The 13,432-nt window shown below is 42.1% G+C and overlaps 1 protein-coding gene and 1 long non-coding RNA gene across 7 annotated transcripts in view; one reads left to right on the top strand and one right to left on the bottom strand.

Moving 5' to 3' along the window:
- MYO1C (myosin IC) overlaps positions 1-12,872 on the top strand; it is a 58,494-nt gene extending 45,622 nt beyond the window's left edge. For all 6 annotated transcript variants that reach the window (XM_030027167.2, XM_030027171.2, XM_030027169.2 and 3 more), the window contains 18 exons: positions 527-621; positions 839-885; positions 1,167-1,247; positions 1,436-1,541; positions 2,060-2,177; positions 2,401-2,514; positions 2,696-2,772; positions 2,977-3,045; positions 3,469-3,553; positions 3,772-3,931; positions 4,736-4,819; positions 6,589-6,682; positions 6,787-6,842; positions 7,311-7,446; positions 9,046-9,116; positions 9,539-9,636; positions 9,915-10,014; positions 11,159-12,872. In XM_030027167.2, the coding sequence (XP_029883027.1) occupies positions 527-621; positions 839-885; positions 1,167-1,247; positions 1,436-1,541; positions 2,060-2,177; positions 2,401-2,514; positions 2,696-2,772; positions 2,977-3,045; positions 3,469-3,553; positions 3,772-3,931; positions 4,736-4,819; positions 6,589-6,682; positions 6,787-6,842; positions 7,311-7,446; positions 9,046-9,116; positions 9,539-9,636; positions 9,915-10,014; positions 11,159-11,185 (1,618 nt within the window). In that variant the 3' untranslated portion in view covers positions 11,186-12,872. The remainder of the gene's footprint in view (positions 1-526; positions 622-838; positions 886-1,166; positions 1,248-1,435; positions 1,542-2,059; positions 2,178-2,400; positions 2,515-2,695; positions 2,773-2,976; positions 3,046-3,468; positions 3,554-3,771; positions 3,932-4,735; positions 4,820-6,588; positions 6,683-6,786; positions 6,843-7,310; positions 7,447-9,045; positions 9,117-9,538; positions 9,637-9,914; positions 10,015-11,158) is intronic.
- Positions 7,409-11,164, bottom strand: LOC121233593. Its single transcript, XR_005933384.1, has 3 exons — positions 10,946-11,164; positions 8,570-9,094; positions 7,409-7,506 (listed from the first exon to the last, which is right to left on the bottom strand). It is a non-coding gene; the product is annotated as an uncharacterized LOC121233593 (long non-coding RNA).
- Positions 12,873-13,432: the final 560 nt, after the last annotated feature.

The raw sequence follows: 13,432 nt of genomic DNA, 5'->3' as shown, positions 1-13,432 counted from the left end.
ATATTGATATCCTTCTCTGACTTTGGTAACCTATCCATATTGCTGCCACTCCAGTTCAATGGGTGTGAATCCCATGTTTCACCTTTCAGATTGTTTACTTCAGTTTCGGAGCTCCAAATGTCTTTTTATTCTTACTGGGTGTTCTGCTTATGTTCAGATCAGGATCTGTATGGCATCTCATGGGTATGCCAGCATGCTGCCAGCATCTTCACTGCCCTCTTGCCTGCTGCCTCTACTCTAATTTCATGTGCACGCAGAACCACTCTGCAACCTTGCCAGGAAGCTGAAAGTTCATCCATTTGAAATAAACATAAATACATTTTATGGCACTTTTATGATTTGCTGGTTGATACCTCTCTATTTACTTTTGGTCTTGAAAATCAGCAAGTCAGATTTATTCCCTGCCCCCCCTTCTCTGTTCACATAGTCCCACTCTGGGATCAAATGCCATAGGGCTTTTTGAAGTGAATCCCCCCCCATGAAACAAATGTTTGTTTCTCACGAAGCTTCTTCGCTTTCTCACCAGGCACAAGCTCGCTGACCAGAAGACTCGCAAGTCACTGGGGCGGGAGGAGTTTCGGCTTTTGCACTACGCTGGAGAGGTCACCTACAGTGTTGCAGGTAAGTGTGTGCGTCCTCTCTGCTGTCTCTCTTTTCTCCTCCTCCCGTCCTCTGCCCTTTGAATTAAAACAGCTTCATTATAAAGAAAAGTCTGGGCATAGAATACATCCACACATCGTTTGATTAACCAGATTAATTTCCCATCTCAAACTCCTGCCTTGTTGTGAAGTTCCTGTGGAACAGCGGTGGCAGCCTGAGCGGTTTCTTTTTCTTCCAGGTTTTCTAGATAAAAACAATGACCTTCTCTTTCGGAACCTGAAGGAGGTGAGTGTGGATAGAGGACGTTTCCAATACTCAGCAGAACAAGGAGTTGGGTTTAGAATGGGGTGGCATCTGAGGGAAAAGATTCTTCTAGATTCCACTTGGAGAATGTGTGTCCATGGGGCTGCACTATGAAAAGACAAATTGAGGTGCCCAAAGTTCATCTTATTATTAAAAAGCAAAACAAAACAAAAAAAACTCAAACAAGCAGTTTTGTCCCATGTTTCTTTAATAGTTCTCTGAAGAATACTCTACTTTATCTCTGAAAATGTCTCTCTCTGCAGACCATGTGTAACTCTGAGAATCCTATCATAAATCAGTGTTTTGACAGGACGGAGCTGACAGACAAAAAGAGACCTGAAACGGTAAGAACACAAGAGCTGGATGGAAGTGTGACTACTTCCTCTTTTTAAAAGACATGTCGTGTCTAACATGGTAATCTGAATGCAAGCCTCTTACATTTAAAGCTGGGAGACTGAGGTTTGTTCTGCAGTCACAAGTACCAGCTATATAAGTCATCGCTTCATACATAGTTTTCTTTCTTTTCTCCTAGGCAGCAACTCAGTTTAAAAACAGCCTCTCCAAACTGATGGAAATTCTGATGTCCAAAGAACCCTCCTACATTCGTTGCATTAAACCTAACGATGCTAAACAGGCTGGTATGACCCTGGTGACTCTTCCTCTTTTTTTTATATGACAGCTATATATAGACCACTACATTTCAGTCAGTGAGGCACAGAAAGGAGCTCAAATGAAGAAGTCCTGCAAGATTTTTTCATTTTGGGTCTGTGCCAGAGCTTCTTGTAGGGAGGTGGCAGCAGTACCAGCAGTGAGAATAGGAGCACTGGTCTTGGGTGGAGTAGGGTCATGTTTAAAGTGAAGAATTACTAACCTATGTAACTTCCTTTTAATGACCTTTACACTCATTTCTTCCTCCTGTATGTATAGAACATCCTAAAGGAGAACTTCTTTTTGGAACTAAATATAAATGTATATTAAAAGGTGGCGGCAGGGGGGGAAGACAGGAGACATGAAGTAAGTTGTGTGGGACTTGCACCATGAGGACGGGTTAGAGGTTGAAGATGACTGTGTAGGATATAACCAAGAACTGAGCATTCTCCAGATGAAGGGACAGCTACACATTCATGGTGTTTCTCTATTTTCATGTTCTCTCAAGATCGATTCGATGAAGTTCTAATCCGACATCAAGTGAAATACCTAGGGTTGATGGAGAACCTCAGAGTGCGCAGAGCCGGGTTTGCATATCGAAGAAAATATGAAGTTTTCCTGCAGAGGTAGGATTACCTTGGACTTCTCTCTCCCTGCCACTCCCTCCCCCTGGTTTTGGTCCCGCAGATGTTTGAGGCTGAGGTGCTGTTCTGAACAGCAAAGAGGCAGCCCTTATACCTGACAGACTTATTTTCTTGAGGGAGCACGAAACATGGCTTCTCTCCCTTCCCATTGCCCTGTATGGATTGGACTTCTCTCCCCAAGATTTCTTCTGCTGTCAATTTACAGGTACAAATCACTTTGTCCAGAAACATGGCCTACATGGGACGGACGGCCCCACGATGGGGTGGCTGTGCTGGTGAAGCATCTTGGCTACAAACAGGAAGAATACAAAATGGGACGGTTAGTTCTTCTGTTTTCTTAATTAGAGATTGTGAATCATTAGACATCCGTGTCATTGCTTTTAAATAAGGCTTCTCTATCTAATGGGTGAGGAAAAGATTAGAGATCCCAAAGGGGATGCTAAAGGCAGGAAGCAAACTTCTCTGGCTTGTTAAACGTAATTCTGCGTTTCTATTTCTAGAACAAAGATATTTATCCGCTTTCCCAAGACCTTGTTTGCAACGGAAGATGCTCTGGAAGTGAGGAAGCAGAGTCTGGGTGAGTCACACACACTGCAGTAGCTTCATGGACATTTAGCTGTCTGTTTTCTGTTTGGTTTTGTTTGGTTTTTTGTTTTGTTTTGTTTTGTTTTTTTCCCCTGTTTGTTTAGGGTGGGGGGGGATTTTTGTTTAGAGTTGTCCCTTTTTCTACCAAAATCTGCTTGGTCACAATTTCAAATTGTTGTTTTTCTTGCAATTTCAGCAACAAAAATGCAGGCCACGTGGAGAGGTTTCTACCGTCGAAAGAAATTCCTGCACATGAAACACTCAGGTACGAGAGAGAGGAAACTGCAGCAGCGCTGGGTAACTGTGTGGTTTGAAGTGGCCATTGTTGTCAGAGATGACTTGAGTTTGATGTGCATGAAGGAACATTCCCAAAGCCTTGCTGGAAGTAGAATGGAAGCTGTTGGTGTGGTACCCAGTCCTTCCACCTTTAGTCTGTGAGACTCTGAGCCAGAGAAGCAGACTTAACTCATGTTCACACAGCAGCCCCCATACAGCAGTTCCCATCTGCTGGTGCTTTTTATTGACATTTATCCATTGTATCATATTGTTAAGAACTAAATTATATTCTTTCCCATATGCCACATTGAAGGCTCTTTATTTCCAGAGCACTCTTTGTTGCCAGTTTTGTATGGAGTTGGTATTGGTATGAAGGAGCTCACTTAGTGCAAAATCTTCGTATTATTTTTAGCGATAGCTATCCAGTCCTGGTGGCGGGGAACCTTGGGACGCCGAAAAGCTGCCAAGAAGAAGTGGGCAGTAGACACTATCAGAAGGTGCGTAAAGAATAACCCAAGCCATCAAATGGATACTTATTTCTTAACAATAGGATGATAAGAATAAACTTTCTTGTCATTACAGTATCAGAGTTTTTTTTTAATAAATTACAACTATTAAATTAAGCCCAGAAAATGGTTGGATTGGAAGAGACCTCTAAATATCACTAATTTTGATCACTTTTCTAATTTTCTAATAAAATTTTCTTCTTCCTCAGGTTCATTAAAGGTTTTATTTACCGGAACCATCCTCGCTGCCCGGAGAATGAGTATTTCCTCGATTACATCCGCTTCTCCTTCCTGATGAACCTCAAGCGTAATTTACCAAAAAATGTTTTGGACAAATCATGGCCAACTCCTCCTCCATCACTCTGCGAGGTAGGCACAACTGCACCAGGGTCAGGTGAATGACACGCAGGATGGAGGAGACTAATGGCAGTTATTGAAGACCACAGGCCACCAAAGGCCTGAGGGGACCCTCCTGCTATCAGAGAAGAACGAACCAGGTTCTTGCTCAAGTTCATGTCGCATTAACATCTCTACTAGTAGAATTAATCCAAACTTCATCACGTGGGTGTAATTAGCATATCTGTAAAATTATTAGAGCTATAAGTATAGAAAGGTCTTGAGAGTGTGGTGCTGTTGCAACACCATTTTCTAATGGTTTTTCTCATCTGTTGCTGAAGTTCTCTTCCCTTTTTCTCTGAACAAATTAAGTTCCCTCTGGACAGTTAAATTGGCTGCAATGACAGTGTGGTTGCCTGTGAAGAACATATTAAACTTCCTCTATTGCCATTATTATTCTGCGTCTGGCAGAATTGGGTTTTTATCTGATCAAAACAAAATATTGCAGAAAGTCCCAGTTATCTTATCCAAGGGTCCTTGTTTGTTTGGATTGCAGGTACAGCTGGAAGCGAGGAAGGGCAGAGCTGTGTAAAGTGGAGTGCTCCTGGTATTCATTCTCTGTTCTAAAGCAGCTGGAGAATGTTGCAGGGCAAACTCTCTTAGAAAGGTGGAAAATAAACTTCCTATTATTTAATTTTAAAAGTGACTCTGAGTAATGAAACAGTATTTGAATTCAGCAATGCATTTTCTGCAGTTGCTTCTCATCTGTCTTCCCTGTTTGAATTGGTTTGGCAGTAATTTTGAGGGATTTTCATTTACTATGTGATTTCTTCTCAGGCATCCCAGCTCCTGCGACAGCTCTGTATGCAGAACATGGTCTGGACCTACTGCAAGAGAATCAGCCCAGAGTGGAAGCAGCAGGTACGAGACGGCTTTATGTCATTCCACAAACTATGCTGATGTTCCCAAGAACAGGAGGGGGTTCTCAGCATTATTTACTGTCAGAAGTGAAGGAGGGGAGGACACTACTGCAGAGGGAGTCACAGAAGTGGTGGTGAGGTGGACAGGAACTCTTGAATCACTGCATTCTTCACTGGTTGGTTAACAGTTTCACAAGAACGTTGTGATTATTTATTTTTTTACGTTAGAGACAAAAACCTAAAAGATCAGAATGTGCATAAAATAAAAAAAAACGTTATATACATATTTCAATACATACTATTTAAACAGTATTGTGTATCCATGCCCCTATATAATTCCCATACTGAAAGGCCCTGTTATTCTTCCCATGGAAGATAAAAATGTAAGAAGCTGCATTATTCTGGTTGTACCATATAAAGTAGAGTGGAAGAATTCTGCAGACACAAAACCAATCATTTTCCAAACAGAGAAGTTACATGAACAGTTACAGCTGCTGTTCTGGCTAAAAAGAATAAAAATGATACTGAGATTTGATTCATCTTAGTCATGGAAAGGTGGGGGGAGGGAATTTTTTTTTTTTTTTAATTTAAAAAAAAGGGCCAGTAAGGAGACATAATAAGAAATGTATACATTAAACAATTTAGAAGTAAGAGTTAGGAGATGATAGTAATAGTTGCCATTAAATTAAGTTTTCTTTTATTGCATAGTATATCATACTGCTTATGAAGACCTGCAAACTGTTAAGCACATGTAATAAAATGCTGTATATTAGTTAGTGGCTGAGCCTGTGATTAAGGACACAGGATTAATACCAGCCTTTACTGAGCTGGAGGTGGAAACTCAGCAGAACACTTTCTTCTCCCCAGCAAACCAAACCAGACTCACTAATAGTGAGTATCTTCTATCCCCATTTTTACCTGTAAACCATCTCAGGTAATAGCACCCGTAAAATGCATTTGCCCTAAATAAAGCAAAGGGGCTTTCCCTCCTGTTTTGACTCGTTCACTGGTTCTGTTCTTACTCCAAAGGAGTGCAAGTTAGGAGCTAAGAGCACAGGTCATATTTACTGTGTGGGGTGGCTCTATCCTGGAATACTGCCACTGTGAAAGGGACCAAAGGTTTGCAGTGACTAATCATCCAAACAGGAACTGCCAGGGCCGTGCAGTAGCTAATTGAATTGTACTGTTTGTCAGAGGATGAGATAGAGAATACCGAGTAGAGCGGAGAGCTGTAGTGAGTGTGTTACACAGTTGCTAATAAGGACATAACTTTTTTGTCAGTACTTCAAGTAAAGATGTTGAGTAGCTGAAAGGCTTCAGTGGCGGGGAGGAAATAAACGGAAACATGAAAAAAGCCATATGGGGTAGAGCAGGAGAACAAACTGTTTAGCTTAAGGAGGAAGAGGTTAAGAGAAACTACAGTGGGAGAATGCTGAGACTTTTTAAACATGGGTATTATCAAAATCCAGAGACGAGATGCCATGTCCAGATAAATTCAAACAGGAAATACAATACATACTTTTGTGAGGAAAGAGAAAAGGAAAGTTGTTTTTTTTTTTTCTGCCCTAAGGATAGGAGAGCTGTTGAAAAGGTAAGGAAGGGATGTATGGAATATCTTGTATAATTTTGTGACTGGTATGATTCAGGAGGTCAGAACTGGATGATGACTGCTAAAAAAACAAAAAGGGAAGATCTCTTTTAAGATAAATTTAATCTTTTTATTAAGGAGAAATTTTATACTAAACAAGAATACATCTTTTGTCCTTGCAGTTGGAACAAAAAGTAATTGCCAGTGAAATTTTTAAGGGTAAAAAAGACAATTACCCTCAGAGCGTTCCTAGACTCTTCATCAACACTCGACTTGGTGAGTAGGTGTGAAGTTTAACAGGAAGAAGAAAGGGGGGGGTTAATCTACTCTTTTCTTGCTAAAAATGTCTTTCTGACACCAGCTCTTTGGTTTTAATATAGGTAATGAAGAGATAAATGCTAAAGTCCTTCAGGCTTTAGAAAATGAACCAATTAAGGTGAGATATGTGTCCTAACACTATTGTCAAGCTTCTGGAGTTACTCAGCAGAGTACCAGCAAATTAGATTTCTGAAGAAAATGCAGCAAGAATTTTACATTAAGCTTGTAATACCTTAGAAGACAGTCTATGGGAAGATGTGATGGCTCAGAAACAGGATTTAGAGATTTGGGCAAGTTTAATGATGTCAGTTAAGAATTGAAAGGGTTGCAGCTGGCATGGCTGGAGAGGAAAGGAGAAACCTACACAGACTGAAACTAAACCTGGCTTTTTCAAGCCCACAGTCAGACAGCTGTAGTCATGAAGTTATTGTTCAGAACTCCTCCAGGTCAACAAGGAAGTCTGTGGCAGAACTGAGAATAGGACTCAAAAGAATTATCAGTACCTCCTGCAAGCTCTCTAGGCTAGAGGGATGGTAGCTGACAACTAAACAAATTGCATTTTTAGCACTGTTAACACTTATTTCAGTATGCAGTTCCTGTGATCAAGTATGACCGGAAAGGATACAAAGCAAGAGCACGGCAGCTGCTTCTTACCCAAAGTGCAGTCATCATAGTTGAAGAATCCAAAATCAAACAACGCATCGACTATGCCAATCTCACAGGTAGGAATGGTAACATAAATGGGGTTTGGCTTACTTCACTGAAGTCAGACTTCACCTTGGCTACAGTTAAATAAGTAATAATAAAATAACCAACTTGTCTTTGTCCTGGATGAGAATGGAATTATCTGATACTGACAAGCATTTTAAAATTGGTAGTATCTTGAAACTGAGTTTTTCTAAAATTAAACTCCATAAAATGTCACAAAAATTACTCAATTCATCTCACCCAAGCCCCCTCCTAAGTCATTATTTCCCAATTGCACATCCCTACCACAGGGGAGTTGCACCATTATTACACAGCAGCTGCTTGGGACACTGCTACAGCTTTCAGCCCTCTAAATATTTGACACGGACTTGATACTTCTAGAGGGGGGAACATGGTCCAAAGGAGAAAACTGCTGAGTCTGTCTGGTGCATTGTAGTCATTACTTGGCTTTGTCCAAAACCTCTCACTTCACAGCCTCAGCTCCGGCTCCCAGCTCAGCTACAATTCCTCTTTACAGCCAATTTTGGTGCTAATCATTTCAATGTTAGCCTGATGCAACTATCTATCTATCTATCTACTGTATTTGTAACTGTCACCATTTGAAATGGTTTCCAAGGGCAACACTAATTTGGGGTTCTGTGATTCCCATAAGACACTATTATGGCAGAGATGTATGTTCATCTCTGCTAGGGTTGGGCTAGCTCAATTTAAATGGGTAATCCAGTTTGTATCTAGTGTCAAGATATTAAAGTCCAAAAATAAACTATGAAGAAACAGACTCTAAGGAGCACAGTGCTCCTTAACTAATCCCTACCCATCTACCCCAGGGGGAGGATTTTTTTTCATTTGGCAAACAGGAGCAACTCATGGCAGAGGCTAAGCCTCTTGCTTACTGTGTGGTCAGAAGGCACTGCTGGCTCGACGAGTAGAAATGCCAAACTCGGAGCCCAAGTTGGTCACAGTGCAGCATAACGAGAACCTGCAGCAGCTCAGGACTGGATCTGCAAGGACCAATACGCCAGCGAGCAGGTGTGGGTTCAGCCTGTCCCCGAGCCTAGCCACAGAGCAAGCAAGGAATCTGCAGCGATGACAGCTTTCTGGAGCCAAGCTCCTAGAGCAGCTCTTGCCCTTTCTTACCCAGTGTTGGCACTGGGGGGAAGACAACAGTGACCACGTTGTTCCAATTGTCCCTCTCCTTTGTAGTACCCCAGTAATTACACCACTCATCCACCTACTGAGCTAGAATGAAGCATCTGTCCAGGGGGTGCTGAAAAGTAAAGTTTTGGTCATAGGTCCCCTCACTGGCCAAAGCAGCTCTTTGTCAAGTCCGTGACAGTTTGTAAACAGGCATTCTTCCTACTTCTGATGGACAGAGGCATCTGAAAGTTTCTTTTCCATCTTAAAGAGTACAGTTCAAGCTGATTGTCTGTCACCTTGCAGGCTCTTCAGCCTCTCTGCTGACATGTTAGCACAGTGCTGCTGTGCAGCTTCTCAGCTGTCGGGTTTCTTGGAGTGGGAACAGAAGCTGCTGCGTTCCTGGGAGAGGTTCTGAAACACATGCGAGAATCCTAGCAGCGTTGCATTGGGTGTCAAATGGCCATTCTCTTTTGCAGGCATCTCCGTCAGCAGCCTGAGCGATAACTTGTTTGTGCTGCACGTACACTGTGAGGATAACAAACAGAAGGTAGTGGGACTCATCCATCGTTTCTCCAAACACCTCTAGAAAAAGTTTTAAAGGCACAAAGAGCAGAAGATCCAGCTGGGGGCGGGGGGGGGGAGGGCATACATGGTGCCATGTATGTAACTAACTTTGTCCCAGCTCCAAGTAGCATTTTACTTGTATTTACTTGTGCTCACAGGTGGGGTTCGCCAACAGGACTGGTGCTCTGATACATTGTAAATAAAGTAACTGCCACAGCGTGACTCACAACACACAGAGGGTTGAGAGGCCCCAGAGATCTCCACAGAGCCTGGTCTCTTGGAGAAGTGTTTTTTGCATGCTAACCTATGGAGATAGTTCTGCCCCTGTTAATTACAGCATAATCATTCTGGTATACTGACACTGTAAAGCCATGATCATAAATCACTGTCCATCTTTCCCCCCAGGGAGATGTTGTACTTCAAAGTGACCATGTGATTGAGACACTAACAAAAACAGCCATGCAGGCAGACAAAGTCAATAACGTCAACATCAACCAGGGCAGGTGAGTGAAGCCAAGCCCCTCTCAGGAGCTGCCTTGGTTTTCTTGGGTTGGTTCTGAAGAAAGCTCTGCTTCAGCATTAAAGGGCTAGAGAAACATACCTGTACACCACCAGAATGTACCCAATACATCTTAACTAAGGCTCCATTTCCTTAAACAAGCAGATCTATTACAGCTAAGCATTAATACAAAGCAGCCTCTTACACAGGAAAAGGGTAAATCTGAGCTAGCAGAGGGAGAGGTCACAAATACTCATCAAATCTGTTCTTACCTCTTTGCAGCATAAAATTTACAGTTGGGCAAGGCAAAGAAGGCATAATTGACTTTATATCCGGATCAGAACTGCTTATAGCCAAAGCCAAGAATGGCCATCTAACAGTGGTGAGTACAGGCTGAAGTTGGTAAGAAACAGTAGTTCACACAGTGGATCCAAACCCAGGTTTTGGCATTAAACCATATTTGCAGCAGACCGACACGTGGCTTTCTTGCTGAATGCACTGCCCTGGTCTACCAGCCTTTTCCCCAGTTGGGGCTGTGCATTTTACTTCTCGCTCTGCAGTCCTGAGAAACTGCCAGGCTTTCACGAACTTATCAAGAGATCGTCCTATCAATCACTTTTTTTTTTTTCCCCTCCCCAGGATTCAGGCTTTAATGCTATACTCTGTTGCAAATCAAATTTTATAAAGATTTAGAAACACAGGAAGAAAAAAAAAAAATCCTCCTCCATTTTCAGATTGTTTGTAGTCTTCCTGCTAGTCAGATATAGTCATGCAACTGATTTATGCATTGTCAGATTAAAGGTTGTTAAGAAATAAATCCAGAACATACTCTGACTGCACTCACTGCCCTTCCAGCATCAGAGCTGAAAGAGCGAGCTCCTCCGCTGTCCCACTGCAGGCTGACTAGCCTCAGAACAGCGATCAACATTTCCACTCGCTCTTCACCAAAACAGTCCATCCTATAAAAAGCCACACGTGTAACACTGCCAAAGACTTCCTTTCTCTATGGAATGCCTATAGACTGTACACAGGAAGAGAGATTAAATTTGCCTAAGCATGCTGAAATGAGGGCTAGGCTGCTTTATTTGCTATCAGTAACAGCAAACCAAATAACTTCTTAGACTATGAAGAAACACATCCTATAATTTTGTTCCCTAGCCTTTTCAAACCATCCCTAGGACATTTTTCCAGCTTTGCCCCTCCCTCCTTGGCAAAGCAAAGCAAAGTCTTCTTGCACTGCTGGCCTCGGGAGCAGTCTTTTATATAGCCACAGGCACTGGGGTGTAAGAGCACTGTGGACTCCTCCAACTTACCAAATTGCCAATATCCACTTTTATTTCCTGCCAAGACTGCAACTTCAGGACTTCACAGCAGAGCCAGCTGTACATACTGTGGCGTAACAGCTGCATTCTATAAGCCAGTCTTTGGTGTGCTTTAAAGATGTCTTTAAAGATGTTTAGGAGCTAAAACTGTTGCAGCATCTTTGTTTTCACCACACTTTCTAGCTTGTCCTTCTTCCCCTGCAGGTTGCTCCTCGTTTGAATTCTCGATGATAAAACGTGCCACCACAACAGGACCTTTTCCTCCATCAGTCTGATTGTACCCTATAGAATTGGCTGGACATCGTTCCCAGCAAAATCCCCGCTCCTTCCTCGCTTTGCTCATTTTGTTTATTGTTACCAAAGACCTGCACTTTCAGAAAAACCACAAAATACATCTTGCTTTGTCTTAATATGAACGTTCCAAAAGAAAGGCCTTCTCTTCCTTACCTTAGTGGCAAATGCATGGGTCCAACACAATGTCTGTGAAACTGTGGCTCATGACACATTTAGCTGGGCTTTGAGGGAGAGGTAGCTCTGACTCTATTAAGAGTTTAAGCCCTGATGGAAATGACCAAAATTTGTGCTTGTCATCATCAAAAAGCACAATCAGAAAACAACTCTGCTGCTTTGCCAGCCAAATAAATGAAATGCCAAACTTTATATTCAGAAAGAATGTTTTATGAAGAATTTTACTCTGAGACGTTTTGATGCTTTGTGTTACAATATATTAAAGCCATATTCTGTAAATGAGTAAAACCCTGTAAATACTTTATAGCTGAGTATGAGAGATGCACTACAAGAAATGGAGTTGATGTGGAAATTTTGTGTTTTAGATTTGGAATTTTTGTTGTTTTTAGTTTATGATTATAAGGTATTAATCTGAGAAATCCATCATGTAACTTCTTCACTGATCTGGATCAAGACTCTTACCTTTTTTTGAAGTCACCTGTCCCATTTCTTGCTCTGTGATATTTTTATACCGTAGGAACTTTTTCATATCCACACAGCCAAACAAAATCTAAGTAAGTCATACAAGCTGCTGAGGTTACCACTTCTCTATGCTGCTCTAGGCTGGAAATGCAACCTGTAAGTCCTTGGCCACAGGATGTGCACATGAGCGTTCCCTCCCACCTCATACCTGTCTGGGAGTCACCACTGCCCCTTCCCCCCCCACAGCTCATCAGGCTCAGAGCAGCACCTTCAGAAAAAAATTACTTTTCCTCTTGTTTTTAGCGATAACTGGAAGTTTCAGTTCCCACAATAAAGCTCCACAACGTTTATATAAATGCCTCTCAGTACTGCCTTAAAGAGGAAGAGATGGCTAGTTCAGCACTGCCGGCATTACTGACTGACAGCTCCTTTGCATGGAAGCATCTTCCTAAGCAAGCTGCGTCACTTCAATTCTAACCCAAAGCTAGAAGGGACACGTTTGGAATGCTAACTGGTCTCAGACTGCGTCACAGAGGTTAATACTAAGCACCTTCATTTAATAAAGAACCCAAATGGCTACAGGGTGGACAGCTATGTGTCAAATACCTGCTGACTGCAAACCACAGCTCCAGCTTCCGTTTCCAAGTTCTAGACATCAAACAGTGCATTTTGCGCTCCACTTGCCTTAGAAATCCTTCACATTCCACCTCTACCCCGACGCAGTAGCAACAACAGTTAAAGTAAGCCCTGAATAAAATATAACCAAACATGTTGCCACTCACATACAATCAGCTCAGTCTCCTACTTTTTGGTTTCTGACATTATGCAGTTATCAAACACTGCCCCAGGCCTGGAATGCTGTATACACTGTAGTACATATACACCATACCACTGTATATGCTAGAGTGTATATACTATACAATGCTGTATACGCTATTATATAACCTCTTCAAGACTACGCTCAATAAATTTTTACAGAAAACCCCCACACCTTGTCTTTGTTGTAGAATCTGTTTCATCACATTTCTTAATTTTTTGAGAGGGAGGGTATGATTTTTTTTTTTCCCCTCACTTGTCACACAGCCCTGCTGAATCTCTTTGGTTCTGGGGCCCAATCTGTCTACAGAGGGTAGCCCCGCTACCGTGTAGTACGAGGAGCAGATCGTTCCTAGGAAGAGGTTTCTAGGACATCAGCTAAGCAGGATGGACATTAAGATATTCTCTCCATCCACAGAACTGGACTGGATGCAGAGTGCTGTAAGGGCAAGTGAGAGGAATGCGCCAACCAGATCACAAGTTTTTGTGCATTCAGGTAGGGAAATACTGAATAAATGGCGTGGAAGAGCTTCTGACAACTCCTGATGCAAAGCAGGCTGTCTTCTAGAAGGCTGGTCTCACAGCTGTACTACTTACAAGACCGGGATCTTACTTTATCTCATGTCTGAAGACTGATGTGGTTACTTCTCTCTCTCCCCCCCTCCAAATGTTCCTATTACAAGCAACAAGAGAAAGTTATTCTTGCTGAAATAACTAAAATATAAAGGAAAG

The sequence above is a fragment of the Aquila chrysaetos genome, chromosome 10 (assembly GCF_900496995.4).
Source record: "Aquila chrysaetos chrysaetos chromosome 10, bAquChr1.4, whole genome shotgun sequence".
NCBI lineage: Eukaryota > Metazoa > Chordata > Aves > Accipitriformes > Accipitridae > Aquila > Aquila chrysaetos.
The sequence above is the reverse complement of the archived record's forward strand: the minus strand, read 5'-3'. Positions and strand labels throughout refer to the sequence as shown.